Here is a 19,327-nt window from a genome sequence, read left to right as displayed (position 1 = left end):
CGAGTCTTAGACAATGAGTCTATTTAAAAAATCATGTTCTCAAACTGAAAGATCACCCACTAACCTGGTTAAATAAAGGTTAATAAAAAATATATTCTATCTACTGGTCATAACACTTGTTTGGACTTTGTGAGACAACAAGTATTGCAAAGGCGTTCAAGAAAGCCAACTCTAATATAAAGCTATTATCTTTTACAACTGCTTTACAGGAGTTTTCAAACATTTAACTGCAATGCAGGTTGACCTCACCTATGATCATCTGCTTCGAAGGCAAAATAAACACTTTAACTAGAGTTCTTTGTTCCTCATACAATTCAATTAATTAGCTCGTTAGCTTTTGCTCACTAATGTGAGGTTTGCATTTTAAATAATATGCCAATTATATTAATTTTGCTTCCCATTACATGAAGTGGCAACACCACATTTCACAAATAAGTGTGACATAGATCAATGCAACTTATTTATGTTTTCCCCCTTTCATGACATATTTAATTAATTTAATTTAATTAGCTTATAATGCACCAAATCACAGCAAAAGCCGTCTCAAGGCGACTTACATAAAACAAGTCAACATAAAATTGAATAAATAATTAAAAATGAAAGAAAAAAAAAGATATTTTTGGACAGATGCAACTAATACTGTGGTGTAATGAGGAGGCCAAAGCAGGAGGTGCAGAGAGAGAACAAAACAATATATTATGGTTAAAACATAAAAAATAAAAAAAATTCTCTGAGACAAGCAGTTTTTTTGGCAGCATGACTCCATGACTTCGAGGGTGTAAATCAGAAGCTTGGACTGCAAAAAAAAGTGGAAGAGATGAATAAGAAAAGGGGAAAAGCTGGACAGAAGATGTGCAAAAGGAAGAGAGAGTTCCCGTAACGCAGCAAAATATTCACGTCCAAAACTGCTTCTTTGTGCAGTCAGACCTCTCGTAGAGGAGACCACGAGGTCGGGTCATGTGTGCATGTGTCACCACTGTCAAAGTGTAACAACAGCATGCAGCATGTCCCAAAAGGGAGGGGTAGGGAGGGGAATGTTTTCAAACAGTGCCGGTGGCTCTGTGTGTGTGTGTGTGGGTGACATGAGGGGGCACACAGGGACACACACAGATTAGCACCATGATCACAGTCCCACAGCGTGGACAGTTTGTAATAGTGAAGGCTCACGTGTGGCAGATTTGTCTCCAACTGTTCGGTCTGACCTTTATTACAGATTTAAAAAAAAAAAACAATTTCGGCATTCTTCATGGCTGCAGCCTAACACTGCGCTCACAAGCGGCAGACAGTAAACTGGATGTTCCACTGTTTTCCACGACAGATCAGTATGAATCAATTTGTGTGATGTTACAGAATCAATAACTTCACAAACATCCATCCATTTATTTTCTTCCGCTTTATCCGGAGTCAGTTTTACTTTTTACTGTTTGAGCTGTGATCAGCACCCAGGCTTCCTGTTTTATAACACAACACTGTGCAAAAAAAAAAAAAAAGAGCAAAACCTCTGTTGTGTCTTTCAATGTAGTAAATTATCGTCCACGTTGATGACATTGAAAAATGACTCGCGTCGTCGCAGATAGGAATTCTGCTACGCTGACCGACATGATGGGTTTTCTCCCTTTTTGCATTTCCTTTTGTGGGCACATTGATTTTTGCATATTTTACACAGTACTCGGTTCTGTGAGTGCCATCTGATTAAAACTGAAGGAATTAATTTACTTACATAAATGAGGGTTTTTCCCCTGAATCATTTGCAGATAAAAATCCAAACCTACCGCCTGCACGTCTCCATTCTTGTCACTCACATGCTCAATGCAGTATTTTGCTCTGTGGATATACTGAGACCTTTATGTTTAGCTTCGTCTGGTGCTGTTTCATACAGTAGTGGTCAGAATAACAGTAGTGCTATGTGACTAAAAAGATTAATCCAGGTTTTGAGTATATTTCTTATTGTTACATAGGAAACAAGGTACCAGTAGATTCAGCAGATTCTCACAAATCCAACAAGACCAAGCATTCATGATATGCACACTCTTAAGGCTATGAAATTGGGCTATTAGTAAAAAAAAGTAGAAAAAGGGGTGTTCACAATAATAGTAGTGTGGCATTCAGACAGTGAGTTTGTCAATTTTGTGGAACAAACAGGTGTGAATCAAGTGTCCCCTATTTAAGGATGAAGCCAGCACCTGTTGAACATGCTTTTCTCTTTGAAAGCCTGAGGAAAATGGGACGTTCAAGACATTGTTCAGAAGAACAGTGTAGTTTGATTAAAAAGTTGATTGACGAGGGTAAAACTGATACGCAGGTGCAAAAAAATTATAGGCTGTTCATCTACAATGATCTCCAGTGCTTTAAAATGGACAAAAAAAAAAAAAAAAAAAAAAAAAAAAAAAACAGAGATGCGTGGAAGAAAACGGAAAACAACCATCAAAATGGATAGAAGAATAACCAGAATGGCAAAGGCTCACCCATTGATCAGCTCCAGGATGATCAAAGACAGTCTGGAGTTACCTGTAAATGCTGTGACAGTTAGAAGGCGCCTGTGTGAAGCTAATTTATTTGCAAGAATCCCCCACAAAGTCCCTCTGTTAAATAAAAGACGTGCAGAAAAGGTTACAATTTGCCAAAGAACACATCAACTGGCCTAAAGAGAAATGGAGGAATATTTTGTGGACTGATGAAAGTAAAACTGTTCTTTTTGGGTCTAAGGGCCGCAGACAGTTTGTGAGACGACCCCCAAACTCTGAATTCAAGCCACAGTTCACAGTGAAGACAGTGAAGCATGGTGGTGCAAGCATCATGATATGGGCATGTTTCTCCTACTATGGTGTTGGGCCTATATATCGCATACCAGGTATCATGGATCAGTTTGGATATGTCAAAATACTTGAAGAGGTCATGTTGCCTTATGCTGAAGAGGACATGCCCTTGAAATGGGTGTTTCAACAAGACAATGACCCCAAGCACACTAGCAAACAAGCAAAATCTTGGTTCCAAACCAACAAAATTAATGCCTCACAGATGTGAAGAAATCATGAAAAACTGTGGTTATACAACTAAATACTAGTTTAGTGATTCACAGGATTGCTAAAAAAGCAGTTTGAACATATTAGTTTTGAGTTTGTAGCGTCAACAGCAGATGCTACTATTATTGTGAACACCCCCTTTTCTACTTTTTTTACTAATAGCCCAATTTCATAGCCTTAAGAGTGTGCATATCATGAATGCTGGTTGGATTTGTGAGAATCTACTGAATCTACTGGTACCTTGTTTCCCATGTAACAATAAGAAATATACTCAAAACTTGGATTAATCTTTTTAGTCACATAGCACTACTATTATTCTGAACACTACTGTAGGTGTTAAACACACGGTTGAACCAAACGCACCATGCACTGCCATGTGTCCCTGTATATATAAAAAAAAACCTTTACACAGGGACAGGGTGTGTTCAGCGGTTCCTGTGCGGTCATGAAATCACACTGAATGCCACATGACACCGAAGAGGTGCACAGCTGCCGCCAGTACCTCACAAGGTCCTCTCGGTATCCTCTCGCAAACCGCCATGAGCGCGGTGAAGTATGAAGCTGCACCTGATTTCCACAGAAGAGTCTCTAAGACCGGTGTCGCAGACCGAACAGTCCCCCCTAAAAATTGTTCCACCCTGCTTTCACTGTGCATGCGTCATTAGCCGCGGTTCACCCATTATCACCTCGTTTCTGCTTCAAACTGCACTCCAGTCATCATCCATCTCAGCGACAGATATCTGAAGCTTTTGTACAACAATCATTTCCACATAAATTCAGCATTGTTTCATCATAAAAGACGGAGGAAGCAACGTGGCTACACAAACTGCTAGCTGATGCATTCACTGGGCGTCCGTCATTTCAAAGCATCACAGAATATCGCCGCGTTTCTGCTTAAAACTGACTTCAGACTGATTTAAGAGGTTTTACCTTGTCATCTGATGGATAATAATCCCATTAATACATTTGATCAGGTCAGATTTTAAGGTCTTGCTGCTAACCTATAAAATTGTTCATGATAGATAGATACTTAAAACTTATTACATCATAGCTTCTGTTTCTATAATAACATAACCATATTTATAGCTTAGCCTACTAGCTATAATTTACAGACTAGGTAGACATATACTACAATCTACTCCTGTATGAATATTTAGGTTTTAGTAGCTAACTCCTATAATATTATGTAGTATCTATATTTCTTGTATATGCTGTTTACTACCCTGATTGTGTAAATATCATATATATACATGCTGTCCATTTTCTTGAGCCACTTAGGTGGGGAGGCAGAGCTCCCATGGGATAGAAAAGCTTGTCAACCTACCATCCCTGGTTCTCAAGACCAGGCATATTTAGATATACTTTAGTCGGTTGGCTTTGAGTAGGATGTTGTAGGCTGATCGGGAAGGGTGGATGGAGGTCACACACACACCATATTCACTTATGCACTATATACCTTCTGTCTTGCAAGAATAAATTGCATATATGGGTATTAATGTTCATAAATGGTTCTGCCAGTGTGGCACTTACCATTACTTACCATACCATATATGCAGACAGGGGAAAAGAAAAAAAAAAGATATACTGTAGTATATACACTAGTAGAGTTCTACCTTAGAATTGGTATATAACAGAAGATACACCTTACAGAATTTTCATGGACTGGTGCCTTCTTACGTGGCCGATTTGGTGAAACCCTACGTACTGGCGGTCACAGGATGCGGACTACTGTGTGTTCCTAGGGCAAAGAAGAAGTCAGCGGGTCAAAGAACCTTGTCTTATTGTGCCCCCACTCTATGGAACAGTCTCCCTGTGACCGTGAGGCAGTCAGATTCCGTGGACATTTTTAAGTCGAGACTAAAAACTTAATTTTACTCTTTTTCTTTTATTTTATTCGTTATTTATTCTTTTACCTGTGTCCTTTAATTGCGAATTTGAATACTTTAATTTACTCACTCATTTTAATTTTAAACTGTTTTGTGTGAGGCGCCTTGAGAAAACCTTTGTTGTGTTTTGGTGCATTATAAATTGAATAAACTGCATTAAATTGAATTGATCACTAGAGGAGCTGCTGTGGTCCGAAATGATGCATGTGCAGTGGAGGCAGGGCAGACTGTTCGGGCTGCGACATCGGAAGGCACACAAATACCACATAGGCCACACAGAAACATTTCACAGAGCACCTGAAGACCGCCGGACGGGCACGCAATGACCACGGCAACAGCAGATCCTCCACTGTAACATGATCTGAGTGAAGCGAGTTTGGACATGAACACACACATGTCATTTCAATATCACAGCCAACAGGCACAATGATGGCAGCCGTGCTGTGATTCTTTTATGAATAAAGTTTCATAAAGCCCAAAATGAATTCTTTGTCAGCTGATGTCTGCTGAGTTCATCAGAAACTTTTGTGTGCGTGTGTGTGTTCAAATCTAAACAGATCAGGCGGAGAGATTTGTTTTATACTTCTCCTGTGGCTGATGGTTCATTCTGGGCTTCTGAAAGCTCTGGTGTCAATTCGGGATAAGCGGACACGCAGCTTGACTGTCACCGAAAGGAGGCGTCACCTCAGAGCAGTAATCTCAACCCCGATTACTGTTATGATGACATCCTGTAGCACTGCACTGACTCACACAGCGCATGTGGTGCGCCGGTCTAAAGAAGGGGCAAAAAGTGACCTTTTTCAGTCCTGTAATGGTTTTGAAAAAAGAAAAGAAAAAGGAAAAAAGTTTTTATCTTTCCTGGCTGCCACTTGTTTTCTCGTCATAGAAAGTCCAGTGACAGGTGTGGTTTGTCCAGTGAATGACGGGGAAACATGCGCTGACACACGCGCGCATCCACACAAGATAAATCCAAACTGACGAGCGGGAAAAATGAACAATTTAATATTCACTGCGCACTCTGTCACGTCTATCCAGCATATATGTAAAAAAAAACTGGCAGATCTCCGTGGAGACTCACAACTGCCGCGGTCTAAGAGAACGGCAGTATCTTGGGCCACTTTTTCCGAATGGACTCTCAGAAAACTGTATGGATGTGCTCCGACAAACAAAATCGTTAAACATAATTAACTGACTTTGCACAAGATATGTTTTATATTGGAAATTTTACTTGTATTAATATAAAATACCAACCAGGACCCATGTACTGGTGCGCCCATGTCAAAAAATGCAATTTGTGTGCTGTTCATCTTTGATTCACAGTTGAAAAGGTTACAGGCTCATAAGCTACAGTCAGCTGTGCAAATCCATTTGTAGTGTGGCATTTTTCTGTGACAGGAAGTGGTGGCACAAAGTGTAAAAGTATTGGGTTTACCATGTTGACTAGTCATGGGGGTTTTAGTCCAAATATACCTCTAGCAGAAGACTGCTCCTCCCTGAGCCTGGTTCTGCTGGAGGTTCCTGTTAAAAGGGAGTTTTTCCCTCCCACTGTCGCTAAGTGCTTGCTCATAGGGGGTCGTTTTGACCGCTGGGGTTTTTCTGTGATTACTGTATGGCTTTTGCCTTGCAATATACGTAAAGTGCCTTGGGGCAACTGTTGTGATTTGGCGCTATATAAATAAAATTGATTTGATCTGATTTGATTTGATTTGAAATATGGTATCAGCCAATCGGTGTGGCGCCTGTCCTTTTCTTTGCCTATAGTGGCCGTAATACACAGTCATAAGGTGTCAGTACGCACAGGCAAGTTTGTTGCATTCTGTGTAACGTTAGACACTGCTTGTCTTTAGACCTGGTTTGTGGCAATCTAAGGTGCAAACACTGACAATATCAAAGCAGCAGCTCTGTACCTGACCACACCTCATTTTTAGACCAACACGCCCAAGCTTAAGCCAGATGTACGATATGAAACCACATTTTGAATAAAAAATACCTATTCGACTATTTAAATGACTGAAAACAATAGCAGACAGATGGCAAACAAAATGAAAAAAAAAGACAAAGATCGGGACAATAAATAACAGAGTGATAAAGATTTCAAGAACAGTACAAAGACATTACACTCTTTCCAGCATGAACATCCTCAACCCACCACTGTCCAGTCTGGAGCCAAACACTCAAGCTGGATGTTTTTCCAAAGGATACAGAGACAAGGAATGGAGAGAGCGATCTCATGTGTGTCCTATGTGTTAGGAATGACTCTTTCTTATAAGGAACTCTTAAAGATTATGACACCGTAACTCTAGAATCATTTAATGCATCCAGCAATGGAACATATGGAGAAGACGCAGAAGATGTATACAGACATGACACCAACACAATTATTTTTTTTTTTGCCTAAAAGAAATCATTGCACATCAAGTACTTATCGGCCAGCTCTTGGGTTCGATTCCCAGTCATGTTATGTGACTGGGAGGAGTCACGTAACAGACTCCTACCCACTTCACACAACACAATCCAGGGGTAAGGACCAGAATCAATGGGCATCAGGTCCTATATAGGACTTATACTAAAATCATTCAGCCCTACAATTGGTACTAATCACCCAAACTATCGAACAACTCGACAGTTTGTTGGCTAAAATCTTTCCCTTTCAGTTCATCAGTTCTTACTTCTAAACCTAAACATGGAGTCCCGAGCTCTGGATCAACACAAAAACAATAAAGGACTAACCTGAGAGTCTTTTGTGAGAACTGGAGAACCCCTTATTTCCATTTTGGTGCTTCTTCTCTACTGGCGATGATGACGGCGCACCAGATCGCTGAGAAGGTGATGGCGACATAGAGAGTTTCCGGTCCAGTGAGGAAGGGGAAGGTGTCGAGGACGGTCGTCTGTCCAGCGGGGAATGTGCCGGACTGGGCCGCCTATCTAGAGTGGATGGAGGCGTGGCAGACAGTGGTGTGGTCAGCCCACTGCCAATGCTAACGCCAACGCGACCATTCATCAGCTTTTCACCGGAACGTTGAGAAAGTGGTGGTGTGAGGGATGAAGCTTTGAGGGAATGGGGGAAGGAAGAGGAGGGGGTGAGACGCACGTGGGATGCCGAGTCCCTGCTGAGGCAGGGCATCTTCTCCAGGCTTACGACAGGAAGAGACACGCTGGAGGAAAGACAGGAGAGAGGAAGAGAAGGGTGAATATGTTTTTTTTTTTTTTGGCGCAACAGACGAGAGAAGGCAAGTCATAAATAAATAGAGGGTATTACAAAATCAAAGTTTTCATCAAACATCAAGCAACCGTTAATGAGGCAGTATGCTAACAGAACAAATGTTGCCCTTTCTGGATGCAGGATTTACTAGCAGACATGGACTAGAGTAAACGTAACTATCTGTGCATTAGTGTTTTACTGCCTGCCGCATTGAATTGATGCATTTGTCAAAAGCACTGCACATGTACATGGGGGTGGGCTCCCTCATAGAGGCCGCCATGCTGATAAAGTACCCCAAAAGGGACATACAGGGTGACCCAAAGAAACAGAACCCATAAAAATTGTAATAAATCCTGCAAAGGTCCAGCAAATTTCTTGAATTATGCTGGACTTAAACTTCAGTTTTTGTACACTCATTCCCCACAGTTTAAGTTATCTTGGTCACTTTGCATAAAAGCAACATTCTTTCAAAATTATACTCCAAATGGGATAATTTGTTGGCAAAACAGACCTCCAGGCAAATGTCTTTTCCTTGGCTGACCAAGACATGCTGGGGAAGATGACTGGAACAATCTGAAGTTTTGGGTTCTATTTGATACAGGTGAGGTGTGACCCTCCTATTCTGGACTCTTTTAACACGCACAATGACATACAGTAGCATAAAATACAGACAGACAGAACTATCAAGCTGCTTATGAAGTCTTGCTGCTAATCGCTACTTTTTTGTGGCCACTGGAGGCCGCTGTTGCATTTGTGCAAGTCATAATAATCAACAAGTCAACGTACGCACCATGTCTTGTTCCGTGCCCCCTTTGGTGGGTAAACGGCGAGCGGTGCCTTGCTGAACCGGGACTGTGGGTAATCTTTTGGGACCCTGAAAGCCAGCATGTCCCCAGTATTTGGAGCCACGGCAGGTGCTTTGGGCTTCATGGGGACCGGTAGGCTCCTGGAGGGGGCAGGGGAGCCGTGACGCTTCTCTGGAGAGAACAGATAAAAAATGTAGATACATCAAGAGTCCAAATAAATGTGCCCAAACTCAACCGGGCCAACAAATTATCACACGGGGAACGGTATTGGATCAGTCTGAAGTGTGTATCAATTTGACAGTTGTAATATAATAAAAAGCAAAGTGGAGACTGTAAGTATCACACCATGTGCCCTCATGTGAAGTGTCACAGTTTCTGCAGAGTATTTCTAAATGTGTACTTCAAACACGAGTCACCATTTCTAAATACGGACCTGATCAGAGTAAGTGGCTAAAGTGCAGCAGAATAAACCAGGAGGATTTACAGCAGCACGAGGTGAGCGCGCACTTACGGTTTTTGCTATGCATGTCTTTATAGGAGTGGGACAAGACGGGATGGAGGGTACGGTCCAGGACTTTGTCACACTCTGGCTCACAGGGAAACTACACCCCAGTTACCTGAATAAAAACAAAGGGTCGAATACGTTAGAAGTACAAGTGGGAAAAGCCAAACACAATACAACAAATACAGATATTTTCGAACAGCGTGGATGCTCCACCAGTCAAAGTCATGAAATCAGCTATTTAACATGAAAGGCACGCAAACTTTGATTTAGGCATCCAAAAATTTTAATATAAATGCCGCGTTTTAAAATAGGCAAAATAATTAGAGCACCTGTAAACCGTCATATACAGTAGTGCTCAGAATAATAGTAGTGCTATGTGACTAAAAACATTAATCCAGGTTTTGAGTATATTTCTTATTGTTACATGGGAAACAAGGTACCAGTAGATTCAGTAGATTCTCACAAATCCAATGTTCACAATAATAGTAGTGTGGCATTCAGTCAGTGAGTTCGTCAATTTTGTGGAACAAACAGGTGTGAATCAGGTGTCCCCTATTTAAGGATGAAGCCAGCACCTGTTGAACATGCTTTTCTCTTTGAAAGCCTGAGGAAAATGGGACGTTCAAGACACTGTTCAGAAGAACAGCATAGTTTGATTAAAAAGTTGATTGGAGAGGGGAAAACCTATACGCAGGTGCAAAACATTATAGGCTGTTCATCTACAATGATCTCCAATGCTTTAAAATGGACAAAAAAACAAAAAACAAAAAAAAAAAACAGAGACGCGTGGAAGAAAACAGAAAACAACCATCAAAATGGATAGAAGAATAATCAGAATGGCAAAGACTCACCCATTGATCAGCTCCAGGATGATCAAAGACAGTCTGGAGTTACCTGTAAGTGCTGTGACAGTTAGAAGACGCCTGTGTGAAGCTAATTTATTTGCAAGAATCCCCGCAAAGTCCCTCTGTTAAATAAAAGATGTGCAGAAGAGGTTACAATTTACCAAAGAACACATCAACTGGCCTAAAGAGAAATGGAGGAATATTTTGTGGACTGATGAGAGTAAAACTGTTCTTTTTGGGTCCAAGGGCCGCAGACAGTTTGTGAGACGACCCCCAAACTCTGAATTCAAGCCACAGTTCACAGGGAAGACAGTGAAGCATGGTGGTGCAAGCATCATGATATGGGCATGTTTCTCCTACTATGGTGTTGGGCCTATATATCGCATACCAGGTATCATGGATCAGTCTGGATATGTCAAAATACTTGAAGAGGTCATGTTGCCTTATGCTGAAGAGGACATGCCCTTGAAATGGGTGTTTCAACAAGACAATGACCCCAAGCACACTAGTAAACCAGCAAAATCTTGGTTCCAAACCAACAAAATGAATGCCTCGCAGATGTGAAGAAATCATGAAAAACTGTGGTTATACAACTAAATACTAGTTTAGGGATTCACAGGATTGCTAAAAAAGCAGTTTGAACATGATAGTTTTGAGTTTGTAGCATCAACAGCAGATGCTACTATTATTGTGAACACCCCCTTTTGTACTTTTTTTACTAATAGCCCAATTTCATAGCCTTAAGAGTGTGCATATCATGAATGCTTGGTCTTGTTGGATTTGTGAGAATCTACTGAATCAACTGGTACCTTGTTTCCCATGTAACAATAAGAAATATACTCAAAACCTGGATTAATCTTTTTAGTCACATAGCACTACTATTATTCTGAACACTACTGTACACTCTGAATGTAAATTCTCACATCAGACATGCTTAAATTGTGGCTGTCATCCTGTTTGTGTGACCAAAAGACAAAGTGTGTCTGAAAATTGACTGAAATTCAAAATTCAATCAGTCGTTCATTTCAAGAAAAGAAATCAAAAAAATCCTCAATCTGGAAATAGGTGCATCAACAACAACCTTAAAATCCATTCATCTCACCCACTCTCCAGTGGGTAACTATGTGTAAGAGTTATGTACACAATAATCTGCACACACGCACAAAAATATGGCAACTGCATCCGATAGCACAGCGGGGTGACATAAAAAAACAAGATGTGGACAGTAAATTTGTCTAATCTGTAAATGGTGAGTGTACACAGCCTCTTCAGTGTGAAGTAAAAAAGTTACTATCTGGTTTGAGTCAGACAATTTAATAGCGTTTTTGTGCCTTAAGGGCCGTGTGTGTGTGTGTGCGCGCGCTGTTTATCGCCTGTAGATTAACAACGTTTGGAGTTTGATTTGATCATAAGGTTCTTGTTTTTTTCTATATTGCTTCAGCATACATTCTCTGAATCTCTCTGCTGTGTCAGAACATAAATAACTTCCACATCGAGGACCTAACAAGAATCTGCTGCAAAATAAAACAAAAAGAATTGGCAGAACAGTAATTTTGGGATGGCTCAACCCCTGTAGTAAAGTCCACATTCCTGTCCACTGATAAGATACTGAAAATAAAACCAGAGAGGGTTTAAATAACAATGTTTCAGAAATAGACTGGAAAAAAAAGTGACATTTTCAGGTACACCTTCAGAAAAATGAAAATGAAATGTTTTCAGGCTGTAGTCTGATAAGAGGCCACATGGAGCCATTTGTCACCCAGCAGATAATAGCATCAGAGTCATTATTATTATTCACCTTGGAAACAAGAGCGCAAATACGGCTGCGTATAAATACTCAGGTACGTGATGCACAAATATATTCCTGCGCAGCATCATAAGCAAACCAACACATTACACAGGAACCTACAAATAAATAGTTGTTCTCAGGTCCTGCATAAATTATCCTGACAAAGACTGATGTGGACAACAAAAGGGCTGTGCATATACACACACACACACACACACACACACACACACACACACACACACACACACGCACACGCACAGAGTTGCGCTGACTAATATAAATCATGCTGACTAGCATAAAAACAGTGTGTCGAAAACATCACGTCACAGGAGCCACCTTACAGGCTAAAATTAGGTCATGGACTCGAGCTGCACTTTTAGCTCTTTCAGTATTCTAGGAACTGTAATAGGACTATGGATAAGAATCACACTGAAGAATGCAATCACACTCAATTATGCAAACTTAATCAATCGCAGTTTTTGGAGTGTGCATAGCTGTCTGTGTCTCCGCTCTGCCGCATTCACAAAACGACTGATAATTACCTTTGTCCTGGATTCACGTTATGTTTTCACCCCAGTCTGATTGTTTGTTTATGAACAGCCTGGAGCGAACAATTGCCATATATCATTATGACATTTTTACAGAGGATTCATATCCTGACAGACAAGAACTGGTTCAATTTTCAAGGTCAAAGGTCAAAGTAAGGAAAAATCTTTGACAACTGGAAAAATCCCTATCCTTTAACATTGAACAATTTTTCAAAAGTATATAACTCTGTCAAAAGAGATCAAATTTCTTTCATATTTCAGATTGTTATGTAGGATGGTCTCCTTTATCGACTGACAACATTTGATCTGGATCTGATCCAGATTACAGATTTTGTCACCATTTAAATTTAACATTGAAAATCCCATTTAATGTGTATTTTACATTATATCTTAATCAAACGTGCCCCAATCACTCTCATATTTGATAGTGAAGTGCAGCACTCACTATCACCTGACAAAGTTTGATCCAGATCTGATCCAGATTGTGGATTTTGTGGACATCTGAATTTAATACTGAAAAGCTCATTTGGTGTACATTTTGCATTATAAAGTGCCTCACTCACTGGATTTACCTACACCACCAAAATTGGATGGAGGTTCCAATTTTATGCCTGTTTGTCTTCCAGTTATCAGTCAGAAACCAAGTGCCAAAAAGCAATGACAAGTTGCGCATAGCAGAGATAACCAATGTTCTGTGAAAATTATCTGAAAAAGAATTCAGAAAACTGAAAAAGTTGAAAGAAAAACCTGACACCACACACAAAAAAACCTTGATTCAAGTGCACAAACTAAACACATCTAATTTAGCTTAAGAAAAGACACTTTTAACAGGACTTTGACCCTGAAATTTTTTTTCCAAGGTAAAAGATTTGTGGAATTGGAAACTAGTGTTGGCAGAGGTTTGCACTGTACAAGTGCGGTGCTCTAGTTTTAAGGCCATTTTAAGGTGTCGTCTTCACATTCAAACTGGGAAAGCGCATCTAAAAACAGTTATGTATCACGTCAGGGATGTCCCATATTGTACTGTTGTACTGGCAGGAATTCTTCCTACGATAAGAATCTGTCATCCTGTGACATTAACGATACAGTCAAATACATGTTTACATATGCGCTGGATGTAGGCCACAGCGATCCAAACAGTTTGTGCACTGTGCAGAGATGAGCATGCACACTGTGTGCAAATTCGACAGTGACTGTGTCAGGGATATTGTGCATTTATGTAGCTAATAAACACAAAATCTACCATCTTGGCTGTGTGCGTTGACAAAATGACTCGATTACTTATGTTAAATAAATCAAACCGTGAGAAAGGATTATATGCAGTGCGCACACAACTGCATGTTGAGCACTACAATTTTTTTATTTTGATGTATATCCCCCTTCATAGACCTCTGCTGCTCCGTGGCTGTGCCGTGACACCTTCACACGTCTAATGAAGCTGCAGAGCATTTCTTTCATTTTTCCCCATGGCTATTATACACACTTTTTGAAGGGAGCAAAAATAAATAATAATGTTTTTGCACAAAATTGACACTATGTCCATTTTGAAACAAAACAGGGAAAACAACTGTGCCAAAGGTATCAGATCAACTCCTATCACCTACCAACTCGTCGCACCTTGGTCAAGTCGTAGCATTTTTCAAATTGGCAAATAGACTCGCTGTGTTACAGCCGCTAGGTTTTATTTATTTGTTTGATGTTGATGTGTGCCATTAATTTATTTTAAAGTCGGTTAGCGTAATAGCAGGCTATCGCTTGCGTTTGCGTCACACTGCTGCACGCGGTGATGTCAGTTACAAACTGAAACAACAGCGACTTGTTGGCTAATTGCGCAAAAGCAAATCGGTCAGCTGGTTAAAAATGAATAAATAAGGAGGAAAAATAAATCTGGTGTTATGTAGCTGCAGGTTAAACGCTCTGGTGAGCGCTGACACAAACAGGAACAAGCCTAATAAATGTCCATCCTGTTATTTGGCTTTGTGTAAATTATGCACACGTAGCATGTCTGTCAACAAGCACTGGGTATGTGCTCCAAAGTGCGCGCGGCATGCATTGCCACGCTGCTATGTGAGATTTTTCTGAAGCGTAAACTGTGCATGTCCACATGTGTGTGCAGCAGGTGTGTAAACAGCTTGGTGGAGGTGAAGAACCAGGCAGGCAGCTGTATTCAAAGTGACCGGGATCCGAGTCCAGACGGGTTTCCAGGTATTAGTTTGCAGCCGTGACATGTTCACACACTTCAAAATGATCATTAAAATCAGAATTTCACAAGTCAGTCGTGCACTAATTAGGTCAAATCATTTAAAAAAAACCTGCTCTGTGTGTGTGTGTATACTTTTAGGCTTTATTTATTTTACATCATAGCGCAGAGCAGTCTCGTTTGAACCCTGTGCGATATTGCGGGAAATGACCACTTATGGGGACCTCCGCTCCCGTTTTTTTTTTTCCAGCTGTAATCACCAAAGCAGTCATGAAGTGTTTTTTTTCTGTTCCCAGTGGAGGAGGAAAGGTGAGGCCAATAGGAGACGTCGTGTCGGTAAGTGTTAGCCTACACAGCTAACCAGAGTAGCTACGTTCTCCCGCCAGCAAAACCGCCTCGACATGTTTATGCTCCAGGTCACAAACCAACCGCAACACAGGTCCACTTTCCCACCGCATTGTCACTTTTTCTTTGCATTTTCACTTTGTTTGCATGTAATTTTCCCAAAAACTCAGAAAATGCTGTGTTTTTGTCCGCGGAAGTAGAGATATTACATCATATTTTACCCCTTTAGCGCCCGTGCTCAAACGAGACTGCGCTGCCCAATTGACTGTTTTTAAACATATCATACACTCTGTGTTGCACACCTGTCATGTGATCCTTTAAACACTCCAAACCTGATTTTAAAAAAATGCGAATAAATACTGTACTTGCATCATAAGTCATCTGTCAAATTGAAAAAAAAAGAAAAAAAAAACTTACACAGACGCTGATGCTTTATACAGACTCCTGATGGGTCAACTTTAAAAAAGAAGAAGGACTATTTCCTGGCAATAAATAAATAAAATAATAAAACATAATGATATTGTACTTTGGAAGGTATCTGTTCCAGAGACGTACTGATTAGATGGACGGCTGCCCAGGTGAGATCACTAAGCCACTCGAGCACAAGGGCACCCTTTAGATCCACGCTCTCCTGCCCGCCTGTTGTTATGGCGATGCCTAAAGCTCAGAGAGACACCGATTGGCTGCTGCCTGGTCATGTGGGCAGACTGACCTCACAGAGAGGAAGCAGCAGTCTCACAGCTCAACTGGGTTTGTTTACATTTGGAACAGATCAGGTCAGACGATGAAAGGAAGAAACGCAAATAAGAAAAATTAAGTGCAAGCAAAAACAAATGAACAAATGACAACTAAATGCACACAAGAAATTCTGTATAATCACTGCACGTTTTTAACGTGCACTGGGAAAACCCATTTCTGTGTCAGATTTAATCTGAGAATTACAATGATTTCTGCACAACTGCTGATGTTTTCTTAGTATTTAACATTCAAAAACAGCTTAGAAACAGCTACACTTACATCTGCATCATTTACACTAACACAGAGTGCAAAAACTTAAAAAGTCAAACTGAATATAACAGATTTCAGCTTGCATTGGCCTCAGATAAACTTTCACACAGAGTGAAGCTGCAATAACGTGATAACAGGGAATGAGGGGAGGAAAAAGCCAGAAATCGAGATCAACAGCTACACCACAGATCACACGATAAACTCCGACACGGAAGCACTCAACTGCTCAAGTGCGGGTGAGTTTAAGAGTGAAATGAAACTAAAAGGAAGAATAGGACTCTGCTCCCCACCCACCTGCCTTAGAGGTGTCTAATGCACCATAACAAAGAAAGGCGAGAAGGAAAGAGAAAAATAATAATAAAGACTTTAACCAACAGGAATCATGCACTCCTCTTACCCTCACAACAGAACAGAGGAACACAAAAGTATGTTGCAACTTTATTACTTTACAATAAGTGGTGATTTACTGAAAGCACACAGCTTTAAAAAGAAACATACAAAAAAGAAACAAACTTTATGTACTCTGTCTAATTTGGTGTTCATGGCCCCAAACTGGGAAATTGGAAAACTACTACAATAATCCTAGTAGTGGGTGGGATGTGCTAAATTATTTTATACATCTAGTTGCTTATCGTATATCAATTATTTGTTTCTTTAAATGTTTATACTGGGACTTCTTCAGGTTTTTTTCCTTTCATTACTGTGCTAATGCATAGATGGTCTGATCCCCTTCTGCTCTCCACTAGGGGCACCATTACATAAAGTACCGAAAGTGCAGTGTAGAAGAAAAAGTAGTAGTCAAGACTTTTTAGCCTGTTATGCTGCGTTACAGTTGCCACACTAGAGTTAAATGCGTTTCTGTCTCCACACAACAACGCAAATAAGAAAACAACATGGACGCCTCCAAGAAAGCCATTGTTGTGACGGCTTTTACAGCACACAAAGAGCTACACAACAAATATGCATTCCGCCAAAGAGACCCCAGGACAGATGATGCCGCAGGTATGTTTGGATTTGAGTGCGTTTGATTGTGTAAAAAAACATTTTTACTGCATTTTAGCCATTCGTTGCTGTTAGCAACATCGACCAGGTTGGCCAATATTAGTGCCACCAGTTGCTAAACAAGAGATTATGCGGCATTCACATATAAAAACACAGTAACAACATGTCTACCAGTGGGAGTGGGACAGTACTGTGCGTATGACTTGTTATATTGGACACAAAAAGACAGAAGTGGTATAAAATTACAACCCCAATTCCAGTGAAGTTGGGACATTGTGTGAAATGTAAATAAAAACAGAATACAGTGATTTGCAAATCCTCTTCAACCTATATTCAATTGAATACACCACAAAGACAAGGTATTTAATGTTCAAACTGATAAACTTCATTGTTTTTGTGCAAATATTTTTGCTCATTTTGAAATGGATGCCTGCAACACATTTCAAAAAAGCTGGGACAGTATTATGTTTACCACTGTGTTACATCACCTTTCCTTCCAACAACACTCAATAAGTGTTTGGGAACTGAGGACACTAATTGTGAGTGTCATGATTGGGTATAAAAGGAGCATCCCCAAAAGTCTCAGCTGTTCACAAGCAAAGATGGGGTGGGGATCACCACTTTGTGAACAAATGCGTGAAAAAATAGTCCAAGAGTTTAAGAACAATGTTTCTCGATGTTCAACTGCAAGGAATTTAGGGATTCCATCATCTACAGTCCATAATATAATCAGAAGATTCAAACATACCACTGTCCCAGCTTTTTTGAAACATGTTGCAGGCATCCATTTCAAAATAAGCAAATAATTGCACAAAAACAAAAGTTTATTAGTTTGAACATTAAATATCGTGTCTTTGTGGTGTATTCAACTGAATATAGGTTGAAGAGGATTTGCAAATCATTGTATTCTGTTTTTATTTACATTTTACACAACGTCCCAACTTCATTGGAATTGGGGTTGTCAAAAACAGTAAAGCTACAGCTGTTGCGGTATGTGGACTTTCAACAAATTGGAATTACGACTTCAGGGGTGATCTAATTGAAACATCCTATTGATAACTAAGGAATTATGATCTCAGAGTGCAACCGGAATGCACTGCTAACATAGCATCTTATTCTGAGGTGCTGAAGTTCACCTGCATTTCTTGAGGTTTTAAATCAACGTAGATCTCCTGGATTTCCTCTGCCATTTTATCGTGGCTCCGGCCCGTCTTACAGCAGAGGTGACACGCTGCTAAGAGGTATGAGTGCACACCAATGCGTCCAGAAAGCACCCTTAATTCTCTTATTTGCATGAGCCAGAAGCAACGCAAACGTGCAGCAGCGCAGTAGTAAAATTCAGAGAAGCTCTGAGAAGCTTCCTAAGGTGAGCGTGGTGCAAACGCTGCTGGGGTGAGCAATTTATGAAACATCCCACTGGAGCCACTTACATTCAGAAGACACATTTGCCTTATTCTGAGGAGATTTGAATAAACAAATCCAGTAAATGGAACAAGTCTTTTGAGGTGACTATAAAATGCAGCACATGGTGAAATAGATTTTGCACAGACCAGAGCTTGCAGGAAACTGACTGTGCACAACTTGGAGGCACGAAAACACGAGGAGGCCAGCCCGACCACTTTGCACGGACATGCCGATGCATGCGTGCACATGCATTTCTGAACGTGCACAGCTTCCCTGCTGACTGAATGCAGAGGTCAACCATGAATGTAAACAAATTCAGGGCCATCGCCGTAACGTAGAAAGCTATGTGAGGATCATAACAAGTAAACAGCAAACATCAGCAGGGCACCACAGTAACATGATGGAAGTGCGCAACAATGGAAGGAAATGCATAAATCATAAGAATATTGGAGCCAGTTGCTAGAGGCAAACCTCTCTGCAGAGGTCAGACGGAGCGTTTATCATTCCACAAAGCCAGTGTTTGTGTGGTATGCATGTAATGTTACGTTCAAACTGCAGATGAAAGCAATCAATCAATTGGATTCTCATGAATTAATAAAGTGACGCAGGCACAAATACGAGGCGTGTGACTCGAGCGGTCGGATCCAATAAGACGCCTGCCTGAGGATGATTTGTGTCACAAAAAGCTCTGGAGATTCACACCACTGTGGGCCGCCAACACAGCCAACGGGGGGGAGCTCCTGCAGGGGGGGCCACAAAACAAC

At 40.6% G+C, this 19,327-nt stretch overlaps 1 protein-coding gene across 3 annotated transcripts in view; it reads right to left on the bottom strand.

The window, feature by feature from the left end:
* atxn7l1 (ataxin 7-like 1) overlaps positions 1–19,327 on the bottom strand; it is a 95,788-nt gene that overhangs the window by 24,276 nt on the left and 52,185 nt on the right. For 2 of the 3 annotated variants that reach the window (XM_034163009.1, XM_034163007.1), the window contains exons 3-5: positions 9,429–9,534; positions 8,902–9,088; positions 7,640–8,064 (exon numbers count right to left, since the gene is read on the bottom strand). In XM_034163009.1, the coding sequence (XP_034018900.1) occupies positions 7,640–8,064; positions 8,902–9,088; positions 9,429–9,444 (628 nt within the window). In that variant the 5' untranslated portion in view covers positions 9,445–9,534. The remainder of the gene's footprint in view (positions 1–7,639; positions 8,065–8,901; positions 9,089–9,428; positions 9,535–19,327) is intronic. The other variant, XM_034163010.1, reaches the window with a different exon arrangement.

The sequence above is a fragment of the Thalassophryne amazonica genome, chromosome 22 (genome assembly GCF_902500255.1).
Source record: "Thalassophryne amazonica chromosome 22, fThaAma1.1, whole genome shotgun sequence".
Lineage (NCBI taxonomy): Eukaryota > Metazoa > Chordata > Actinopteri > Batrachoidiformes > Batrachoididae > Thalassophryne > Thalassophryne amazonica.
The sequence above is the reverse complement of the archived record's forward strand: the minus strand, read 5'-3'. Positions and strand labels throughout refer to the sequence as shown.